The 12,325-nt window shown below is 43.6% G+C and overlaps 1 protein-coding gene across 1 annotated transcript; it reads right to left on the bottom strand.

Moving 5' to 3' along the window:
• LOC308300131 (E3 ubiquitin-protein ligase TRIM21-like) lies at positions 1–1,644 on the bottom strand (the record flags this gene model as incomplete). Its single annotated transcript, XM_080743925.1, has 1 exon — positions 1–1,644. The coding sequence occupies one exon, from the start codon at positions 1,642–1,644 to the stop codon at positions 1–3; it is 1,644 nt and encodes a 547-aa protein (XP_080600051.1).
• Between the last annotated feature and the right edge of the window lie 10,681 nt (positions 1,645–12,325).

The raw sequence follows: 12,325 nt of genomic DNA, 5'->3' as shown, positions 1-12,325 counted from the left end.
TTAGCCTGTGTGATTGACAGGAGAGATGGTCAGAGGAGCAGAATTTTCACCATCATTATTAGTATTAGGACAGAAGAATGGATAGAGTTTTTCAGTGAAGGTGCAGCCAGTGAAAGAGTAGAGATGAACTCTGGTCTCCACATCATAAAAGGAGACCAGACTCTCCTCATAATCCACAAACACTCCCACTGTTTGGACTGTGTTTCCTACAGGGAGGAGGACACCAGGGCCAGCAAGAGCCTTGTACTCATTTCTATTCCTCAACCATATAGACCAGTAACCGTTTTGGGGATTCAGTGTGATTGTTCCCTTCCTGTTGATGGACTCTCTGGCCACTCCTAGATCCCACCCAGTCTTCCCTTTAACCTGAACCTCATAGTAAAACCTTCCTGAGGAGAAGCTTTGTTTTCCTAGCACACTGGCACATTTTGAGAATCTCTCTTTGTTGTCTGGCAGATTTTTCTTTACATTTCCATGACTCACTTGTTTTCCATCCTCAGACAGGATGAGTTCACAGTGTGCTGTATCAGGATCCAGAGTTACATCCACTGCATATTTCTGGATCCTCCTCAGCTCAGCATCACACAGCTTCTTCTCCATTTCTTGACTGAGTGTCTTCTTCAGCTGAGCCACAGCTGTTGTCACTGTCCCCACATATGAAGACTGATGGACATTGACCTTTGTCCAGTCCTTGGTTGGTGGAGGGCTGTTGATGGATGTGAAGTTCTGGAGGAGGTGGAGGTGGTCTTCAGTGTGTGAAAGCTGCTTCAGCTCAGAGCTTCTCTTCTGTAACTGAGTGATTTCCTGTTGCAGCTCTTTAATGAAGCCTTCAGCCTGTTGCTCTGTTGTTTTCTGCTTCTCTTCAATCACATCGATGAGCTGAGCCTGGCTTTTCTCAATACAGCTGATCAGAGCATTAAATACCTGCACACTGTCTGCTATCTCTCTGTCTGCGTCTTTCTTGCTGAGCTCTACTGAGTGTTTGACCTCCTGAATCTTCACTTGTCTCTCCTGGATCATCTGCTGAACGTCCGCCTCTGTCTTTCCCAGCTCAGCCTTCTTTCCCTCACATTCTTCTTCCAGAGACACAATTCTATGTAACTTGTGGTCTAACTCGGTGCAGAACTGACAAACACACACGTTGTCAGTCTTACAGAACAGGTCCAGAGGTCGGTCATGTTTCTTACACATCAAGTCTTCCAGGTTCTTCAAAGGCTCGATTAGTTTGTGTCGTTTTAACCCGGCGATTCTGTGATGAGGCTCCAGGTGAGTCTCACAGTAGGAGGTCAGACACACCAGGCAGGACTTCATGGCTTTGAGCTTGTTCTCAGTGCAGACGTCACAGGAGACTTCATGTGGTTCAGCAGGTTCCTGGTTCGTGCTGGAATTTATTTTCAGCTGCAGTTTCTTCCTGAACTGATCGGCCATCTCAGAGAGCACTTTATTGACAGAGACTTCTGGTTTCCTATAGAAGCTTTTGTTACATAGAGGACACTTACACACATCAGTGCCGTCCCAGTGTTGTGTGGTGCAGGTTTTGCAGTAGTTGTGTCCACATGGAGTGGTGATGGGATCGGTGAACACATCCAGACAGATGGAACACAGGAACTGCTCCTCCGAATGGAGAATACTGGCAGAGGCCATTTCGACACAATCTGAGAATAAAAGCGAAAGTATTTAGTTTCAAAATGCTACTCCTCAGTCCTCAAAACATAATAGTTGTTAACCCGTTCTGGATTGTATTGGAATTGAGCACGATAATGTTGAAAGGTGCTTTTGTCCTTGTTCTTTCCAGTTGAAAGATCAGACTGGGGAATTTCAAGGAATATGAAAATAGTAGAATATATGTATGAATACAGTTTAATAAACATTTCATTCTCTGTTCATAAATAAAGAATCTTTATGTTGTACTCACCCTCGAAGTATTTCTGTAAAAGTGTTGTTGAAGGATTCGTAGCGAGCCTACTGTCACCGTTTTACTTTCAGTTCCTGAGAAACTCCTCCTTGTACAGCAGCTGTTAACCCTTCACATCCTCCACTCTTCTCTGTGCCTTTTAGCCAGGCTACAGTTTGTGCCCACAGCCAATCACTGATGTGTGTGTTGCACACGCACACACGCATGCACGTCGCGCACGCACGCACGCACGCACGCACGCACGCATGCACGCACACACACACACACACACACACACACACACACACACACACACACACACAAACACACACACACACACACAGCAAAAGATCTTCACTTCCTATCCTGTCGGTCTGGTAATAATAGTTAATGTACAACATTTAATAGACACTAAAACCACCTGACCTCTGATGTCTGTGTCATTGTGTTGGTCTGATATCATCCTGATGTTGTTAGACTTTAATACTGAACTACATGTTTAAACTCTCTTGACTCCGGAGACCGATATGTGTGTGAATTTGGTAGGAGTAGCCTATTTGTGGAAACGGTGGCGTGCAGAAAAAAGAGGGAAAGTCTATTTTATTCTATTTTAATAGGCAGATTTACAATTTAGGCATTTAGCAGACGCTTTTAATCGACTTACAATAAGCAGGTAATACATCAATACAATAAGCAAGATAATACGTCAATACTTCAACAACAATAGCTACAACAAATGCATAGAAATATCAATCAAGAAAAAACAATAATGTAGGTAGACCACGCACCTAATCAGTTAAAAACATTTTGTAAAACCTAAAAATGCTGTCTAGCTTTCATGTATGGTTATCGAGGGTAGGCGAGTGCTACAGTAAGTGCTATGGGTTTAGGTGGACTCTGAAGAGGTGAGTCTTCAGACCACTGCGGAAGCTAGGGAGTGAGTCTGTAGTTCTAAGTGCGACAGGGAGTTTATTCCAGTTTGGGGGCCAGGAGGGTGAGCTGTCTATAGGCAGAGTGGATTTTTGACCTGGGGCGAGGGTTCTGTCAGCAGCATCCCTGTGTTGGCTGATCTGAGTGAATGCGTGGGGTTGTATGGGTTGATCAGGCTTCGGAGGTATGTAGGTGCAAATACCTTTGGCTGCCTTGAAGGCCAGCATCAGTGTTTTGTATTCTGTGTGGGCCGCAACCGGGAGCCAGTGGAAGGACCGGAGAAGGGGGAGACATGTGAGAATTTTGGTTGGTTGAAGACCAGTCGTGCCGTGACATTTTGGATCAGTTGGAGAGGTTTAAGTGCACATGCCAGGAGGCCAGTGAGGTGAGAGTTTTCTGGAGTTTTCTGGATGAGGAGCTGGGCTGACTCCTGGGCATTCGTCAATTTATTCCAAAGTAAAGCAAACAGAAAACCCCTATTTTCTCTAAAATACCTCAAAGTTGTAAGTACAGTACTTGAGTAAATGTAGCCTACTTAGTTACTTTACACCACTGGGAACTGGTGACATTGTTTTAGCAGTGCTGCCTCTCCTTACATTTCATGGCATTTCTAGCTATTTTAAAAGTAACTTGCTCAACACTAAAATTATAGTTTTTTTTTTTAACAAATATGAGACTAAATACATAATACTGAATCTTCGCAGGACAAAACTATCTCTCTTCAGATGCAATAGAAAAGATGAAAACATCATGTTTCTCATTGCGTGAGATCCCATTTGCAGCCTTTAGGGGGTATCAGAGAGCTATGGTAAATGGTGCATTTATATAGCGCCTTCATCCAAGGTGCTTTACAGAGATTGTGCATTACATTCACCCATTCACACACACACACACACACACACACACACACACACACACACACACACACACACACACACACACACACACACACACACACACACACACACACACACACACACACACACACACACACTAGCTGATGGCAGAGGAAACCATGCAAGGAAGGCACCAACCTGCTCACCTGGAGTCTTAAATGGTAAATGGTGCATTTATATAGCGCTTTTATCCAAGGCGCTTTACATAGATTGTGCATTACATTCATTCACCCATTCACCCACACATTCATACACCGATGGTGGAGGAAACCATGCAAGGCACCAACCTGCTCACTGGGAGCAACTAGGGGTTCAGAGTCTTGCTCAAGGACTCTTCGACACTAACTCTGGGGGAGCCTGGGATCGAACTGGGAACCCTCTGTGTTCTAATGACGGTTTCTCTACCCCTGAGCCACTGCCGCCCCTTAAACCAGTCACTAGGTCACCAGCTCACCAGTCACTGATCCTGTCACTGGGGCATGAAACCCTAGACTGGCTTTTTAGTTGTCCAGTTCAGGTAGGCCTATATACAAAAAAAAAGAAAAGAAAAATGCAAGGCAGATTTAGCAAAAAAACTTGATAGTAGTCTAAATCTAACACACTCATTGGGGTGATTTTAGTCCAATTTTAGAGGTGCTGAAGCTGGGTATCTTATTTCCAGAAAACAGCATGCCGGTTTCTGGTTGATATCGTCACTGTCGGGCAGAAACCTCATATCTCCAGGTTTCAAATGTGCATGTTTTCTCTCGTTTTTTCCCCCGTAAGGTAAAGCCCTGCATCATCACATAAGACTGTCGCACAAAACTAGTGAAAATAGCAGATCTACAGTACAAGCAATGCGAGGTGTGCTTATAGATCAGCTATTTTCACAAGTTGAAATCATTTCTAAAATGATAAATGCAAAACGAGCGGTTTTGGACTTATACAAGGTTTCCACCCGACAACAACGATATGGTGGAATGTCCTTGTGTGGTTTGTGGTTCACAGACTGAAACAATATTTCTCATTCATACTCTATATCTGCTTTGATTTTCTCTGGAATATTCTGGTCATTATGTTGCCCTCATGTTTAACTCTCTAAAACAGGTGTATTGTCTTGAAATCTGAGATTGTTCATTCAGAACCATTAGGCCTATTACACCACACTACTAGTACAGACCATTGAGACCAACCTGAAGGTAACATTGACCGAAAATGTTATTATGTACAAATATAATTTAGCTTAAAGTTTGTGTTTCGTGTTCCAATTTTGTCTGCTCGTTTTTACGTGTCATCACTTCCAATGTCACTATATCCTGTATCCTGTATGATGAGCCTCTCCTGACCTGAATGTTTTTAGTTTTTTTGTTTGTTTGTGTTTTTTTTAAGAGCTGGAGAGAGTCTGTCTCTCTCCAGACACCCAATGCCTGCTGGGTAATGGAGCCAGAGCAGGTTGGAGGTAGCTTGGCACGCTACAGCATCACTTCCATCCATGAGAGCTATACTTTCCACTGATGACATCAGACCGCCCTCAGCCAATCAGAGGCGGAGTGGGGCTGAGTCATGACCTTTGAAACCTTGCCCTGGTTTCCACTGAGAACCAAGAGTGGAAAGATCAGAGACCTGAGTGTGTGTGTGTGTGTGTGTGTGTGTGTGTGTGTGTGTGTGTGTGTGTGTGTGTGTGTGTGTGTGTGTGTGCGTGTGCGTGTGCGTGTGCGTGTGCGTGTGCGTGTGCGCGTGCGCGCGTGTGCTGTGCTGTGCGCGTGTGCGTGTGCGTGTGTGTCCCAAGTCCAAAACAAGTTAAAGGACAAATACAACCTAGTTGGCTTTTTGTTTATCTTGTGAACGGTTCTCCACTAGCACGGAACCAACATTTTTTGTCACCAAAAGATAACCAAACCCGATTCTTTTCAGTACAAAAATCTGTGTTCTAAATAATGAATGATGCTAATGGATCCAATGTACGTCATTTATTTTACACTTTCACTTCCACTCAATTTGTTTTACAAAAATAGGTATCACAAATATTTGGCTCTGAGCTGAGGACCTCCATGGGGTCCCGACTCCCCGGACCTCCTGTTGAAGACCCATGTTGTGTACAGTTCTGAGCTAGCATACAGCCTATACATTTAAAGGACAACTTAAGTTTTTTTATAAGAGGGGTTCATATTTTAGATTGTAATTAAAGAATATAAAAGATGAGTGTTAAAATTATTTAATTTACTTTCTATTGTTTTAGAGATTCTTATTTCAGTGGTTGGGCATGTGTACAAGTGGCTAAATATGTAATTTTACACAGAATAAGCCCATTCCCAAGAAGCTAGAAGTGTTACTGTAAATAGCAATAAAGAAATTGCTGGCTTATTGTGTCTAAAAAAACATACGGGTATTTAGCCACTTGTACGCATGCCCCCATGCGTACGCATGCCCCACATTTTAGCATGGTAAACGCGATAAAACAATAGAATGAAGCAAATGAAAACATTTTAACACTCACTGTTTCTTTTCTCTAATTACAATCTAAAATATGAACCCTTGTTGTAAAAAAACAAAGTTGTCCACTGTCCAGCATCCATGTATGTTCTGGGGAAAACCTTCACTCAAACACAAGCAGATCTACAAGCTCACAGCGCGTCGCAAATCGTCAGACTCCACTCAACAACATAATGGGGTTTAAGTGGTTAAACAACTAGAATCAACAGGTTTGAGGATATTTTGGGAACTAAATGATTATATGAAACAGGCAGGTGCAGTCTCAATGTTGGTAAACAAGAAATCTGTCTATATATCCTGCTGGCTGGTGTCAGTGGCGTGGACACTGTGTGTGTGCCATTTGGCTTTTTGATTTATCTCCACGCTGTCCACAGCGTGTGGAGAGGGGACCAGAGGGGAAGGGAAAGTGTATTTCTTGATTGTGTTTCATTTAGCTAAAAGATTGACTGTGGAAACTCGATAATAACACCAACAAAACCGGATAAAACTATATTGTTTTGTTCCACGGGCCTGTACAGTATGCACTGTGCACATGCACACTGAGGTTGTGGCTAAGAAGGCGTGCTCCACACGAGACAGCTGAAGAATGCTACGGTGTGTCAAAATATCCAACAAGCTTTCTATCACGCTACAACCTGCAGGGTCCTCCTGTGGACCCTCCTGTCAGGGACACAGGGACATGCTGGGCCCTTATTCAGCCCGGGAAAAAAAGTTGGAGAGGCCCTCATTTCGCGCTATATGAGAGAGAGATCTCTCTATTAATAGCGCTGCTGCAACTCAAAGATTTGCCATTTCAGATCATGACAAGTGACAAGCCAGTGGGCCAATTACAAAAGTTATATTTCGTTGTTGTCGGGTGGAAACCTTGTATGTCCAAAACCGTTTGTTTTGTATTTATCATTTTAAAAATGATTTAAACTATAGTGAAAACAGCCGATCTACAAGCACAGAACGCCTCGCACCGCGAGGCGTTGTGTGCTTGTAGATCTGCTGTTTTCACTACTTTTGTGAGACGGCCTTGTATGATGAAGCAGGGCTTTGCTTTGCGGAAAAGATTTTCAAGATTTGAAACTTGGAGATACGAGGTTTCTGCCCGACAGTGACGATTGACTTTGTTGGCCGCCCAGCCCCCAAAATGGACCGAAGGCCGACATTTTTTTTTCTTTTTCCTAATGGCCGGCCTGGACCGGCCGGGGATGAACCGGCCGTTCGGGAGTTGTCCCGCTTTTCCCAATGGCCAGCACGTCCCTGCAGGGACATGACCTTGGTATGGACAGAGCTCTTCACAGGACCTGCGACCATGGTGACGGCGGCTGAACGCACCGCGGGAAGCTCTCTCTCTCTCTCCCGGCTCCGCAGGACATTTATGAGAGCCTGGTGATTGAGCAGGACAACACGGGTTATGAAGGAAGGACAAACATCAGAGGATTACGGTTTGTACTCACTCATATGAGTCTGGGCCAAATCTCCATATTCCGAGGTCCCGTTGTTTCGAGGTCCCAGTAGTCTGCTTAGGGTTAGGGTTTAGGCTTAGGGTTAGCATTAGCATTCACCAGCGTCAGCAGATTGGAATTCATCAGCGTCGGCAGGTTAGCATTCACCAGCGTTGGCAGGTTAGTATTCACCAGCATCGGCAGGTTAGCCTCGGACTACTGGTGTCTCGAAACAACGGAAACAACCTCGGAATAGCGCTACCCGCCCATGAGTCTGTCTGTCTGTCTGTCTGTCCTAATTTCCGATCGCTGTGAAACTGCGTGCACACGCGCCCCATATATAGGGCAGCATTTGTTCTCAACGCATAATGTTTTTCTACAATCTACATTCATATTTCTTCCCTTTCTTTAAAATATCAGATTAGGAATGTTAGCACAATTATAGCGGAACAAGTCCCAACAACATTTCACTGCTTGTGCTTGTGTAAGTTCTACAGTGACAAATAAAACCTTCTTGATTCTTGATGTTGACCTGAATGTTCACGCTATCTGCACTTGAGAGGGCTCTCATCACAACCTGCTGTCACTGCTAGTGGAGACACTATACTTGTGTGCGTGTGTGTGTGTGTGTACTTTGTATGTGTGCACGTGCATGCATGTGTAATAGTACTTAAACTGTACTTAGAACATGCATGCCCATCAATGTAACTGGATCAATAGGTGCCGATTAATTATTGACAGCCCACTGATCAATTATAGAAGGAACAGGGCATGGATGGTATGACAAACTTACACAGTTGCACGCACACACGCACGGATGATTGCTTGCGCACACACGCAGTGATGGAAACAGATCGACCACAGCTCCTTCTCTCTTAGCGACATGGGTCATAGCACACAACCCTAGCGCACACACACACACAGGCAAGGCGCTACTTACTACATAGCCCCAATAACGTCCCTATTCTGAGGCGAACATTTGGTGAAGATAGCAGATCTATGAGGTCACAATGCAGCACAAGGTGACACGTTGTGACCCTATAGATCGGCTAATGTCACCACAGATATTTGGTGTAGAGGGAAAAGAAAAAGGAATGGGCGTATAGTACTATAGAGCCCTGGTCAACTGCCCATGAACCCAGCACAAAGTCCTGGAGGTGCTGAGACAGATGGCTCCTTCTCAGCCCTGGTACGTTCTGGCCTTGCAGTGTGACAGGCCATGCTCCTATTGAGCACTATCCACAAGTTTCCAACATCCCATCATGCATTGCGCTGAAGACGTGCGGACATTTCCGGTGTCGCAGCCGAGTGTGATCTACAAGCTCACAGCGGTTTAATCTGCAACGCGACGTGAGCTTGTATGTCTGCTGTTAACCGGAAGTGTCCCACAAGTAATGCTACAGTAAATTCTGGCGGAAACAGGTGGATAGCTATGACTAGGCCAGGGGTCGGCAACCCAAAATGTTGAAAGAGCCATATTGGACCAAAAAAATAATAATAATAATCTGTCTGGAGCCGCAAAAAATTATAAAAGCCTTATATATCGTCGTTGTCGGGGGGAAACCTTGTATGTCCAAAACTTCGTTTTACAATTATCATTTAAAAAATGAACTAAACTAGTGAAAACAGCCGATCTACAAGCACACAACGCCTCGCACCGCAAGGCGTTGTGTGCTTGTAGATCTGCTGTTTTCACTACTTTTGTGCGTCAGTCTTGTATGATGAAGCAGGGCTTTACTTTGCGAAAAAAAAAACATACAAATTTGAAACTTGGAGATACAAGGTTTCTGCCCGACAGTGACGATAAAAAAAACGTTAAAACAAAAAATACATTTTCCCCCCATCTTTTTCCATTTTCATTTTTCATTTACATTTTTGAAAAAGCTCCAGGGAGCCACTAGGGCGGCGCTAAAGAGCCACATGCGGCTCTAGAGCCGCGGGTTGCTGACCCCCGGACTAGGCTATATGGTTTAAATATCAAGAAGATGACAGAGTTCACTCCACTACTGTAACAAATATAAAGGTGAATAAATGAGTTATCGTGGTGCTCAGTTTGAACTGCCCTGTTCTCTCTTAGCGACATGGGTCATAGCACACAGCACTGTTCCTTTTGTCCCTCTACATGTATTTGCCCGGGAATACAGGTATGCAAGGCCACTTGAAATACTGCTGCCCCGCATGAATCACTATGGAAATTGTACGACACATACTGAGTCCACACAAATAGTGTGTGTGTGTGTGTGTGTGTGTGTGTGTGTGTGTGTGTGTGTGTGTGTGTGTGTGTGTGTGTGCTCGCGCGCATGCATTGTTATTATCATTCAAATAATGTAGGCAATTTTCATAACCGCAAAATTGTAGGCTATAGTGTGCTCTCTCTCTGTGTGTGTGTGTGTGTGTCTCTCTCTCTTTCTCTCTCTCTTTGTGTGTGTCTCACTTTCTCTCTCTCTCTCTCTCTCTCTCTCTCTCTCTGTCTATCTCTCCCTGTGTCCCTCTCTCTCTCTCCCTCTCTCTCCCTCTCACGCACGCACGCACGCACGCACGCACGCACGCACGCACGCACGCACTCACTCACGCACGCACGCGCGCACGCACACGCACACGCACACGCACACGCACACGCACACACACACACCCTCTCATGTGGTGTACAGGTGGGTCTAGTTCTCCAGCACATTCAGCCCGTTGATTCAGACAAACAAACCTCTCTGTCGGAAAAGGATTATCAGCCACTGAGACTCAGGTATGAACAACATGTTGTATGGTCTGTGCATGAATTATAAGTATCTCCATCGATAGGCTGTTGAGAGTAACTTCCCTGGAACAAATAATCTCTAGAGATTCCATGAAAGTTATATTTTTCCCCCCAAATGTATTCTCATAATAATTTGTCATTCAGATAGTGTACAAACACTCAGAGTTTAAGTTAAAATAAGAGTTAAATAGCTATAGAGTGTTTGTTCAGTAACAGTGTTACAGTAAATAGATATTGTGATAGTAATCATTGCTATAGAGTGTTTATTCAGTAACAGTGTTAAATACAGTAGCTCTATATTGTGATAGTAATCATTGCAAGTGTTTGTTCATTAACATAGCTTTCCCTGTCTCCAGCTCTAGTAATCAGGAAAAAAAAAGTATCTTATTTTTCTAACCGGGAAAGCATCTGTGTCATTTTCGATTTTAGCGTTGTCTATTCAAAGGTATCAGATGTGCAAGCTTGCAGCGTGGCACAAAGTTGTACATTTGCTATTTTTGAACATTAAAAAAAAGGCATTCGTAGAATCAGCCTGATTCGTAGAATCAGGCTGAATACGAGGATGTGTGGATGGAAGTCAGAAGTGCTCAGACCCAGACGTGCTGTGTGATGTATTGGGCCGTGCCAGGTCATCACTCCATGCTGACTCACATTATACAGCCTGGTGTAGACTGGAACTAGTCTGGTAGACCAAACACGGGACAATACATGTTGCATGTTTCAAAATATGCAATGGACACAAATCTATATGTGGCTATATTAGTGAGTGGTAGGAGTGTAGTTTACCACATCACAGATCAGTTTATTAGCCCTTTTATTATTATTATTATTATAATAATTTGTAAAAATCCCCCAGTCGTCATTTGATCTGTGTGTGTATGTCTGGACATTTGAATAGTTTTGCATACAGTAGGCCTATAACAAAGAACACACACACACACACACACACACACACACACACACACACACACACACACACACACACACACACACACACACACACACACACACACACACACACACACACACACTCTTGCACGTGCTGGTGTGTGTGTGTGTGTGTGTGTGTGTGTGTGTGTGTGTGTGTGTGTGTGTGTGTGTGTGTGTGTGTGTGTGTGTGTTGTGTGTGTGTGTGTGTGTGTGTGTGTGTGTGTGTGTGTGTGGTGCGACCGAGCGTGTGTGGTTTTGAAATTGACGGTCCTACAGTAGGTCAATGAATTGTGAATGTTTGGTTCAGTGGAATTGAAGCGGTTTCTTTACAGTTAAACCTGGATTACACAACATGAATCCTTCCCAGTTCCCCCAAAACCCCAGTTACTTTATAAATGAGTGAAATAATAATGTCTCTGTCTGTATGTACAGTTTGTTCTCTATGCTGCCTTAGTGCCTTCTCAGAAAAAAGTGAAAAAGATAAAAGTTTATATACGCTGTTTTTAGCTATATGCTATTAACTCCGGTCAACAAATGACACTGTAAATCATACATGGGCAACTGGCGGCCCGGGGGCCACATGCGGCCCCCACCTTCACTTAATGCGGCCCGCAGGTTAATATCGGAATACTGATATATTATTGATTTCCAAACATGACCTGCTTTAATTCCTTCAGTCTATATTAGTAGCTTAATGACTAGTATAGTAGTATTAAAATGTATTTTTTTTATGTCCAATGTATTTGTATTTAGATTCATAAAGTTATCATGAGTACATAACTAAATGCGTTTGAAATTAAATCAAAATGTTACATTTCAGGATTCCAATTAAGAAATAACAAAAAATAATTCAGGATTCCAATTCAAAAGAAGCAAAAATAGCCGATCTACAAGCTCAAAACACATCGCAGTTGAGCTTGTAGATCTGCTATTTATGCTTCTATTGTATGCAATACTAGAATGACAAATGTGGCCCTCTGGAGTGAAGGTGGAAATATAGTGGCCCTCACCATCATCA

Source organism: Nannobrachium achirus, assembly GCF_963921795.1.
Source record: "Nannobrachium achirus genome assembly, chromosome: 16".
In the NCBI taxonomy this organism is placed as follows: Eukaryota; Metazoa; Chordata; class Actinopteri; order Myctophiformes; family Myctophidae; genus Nannobrachium; species Nannobrachium achirus.
The sequence above is the reverse complement of the archived record's forward strand: the minus strand, read 5'-3'. Positions and strand labels throughout refer to the sequence as shown.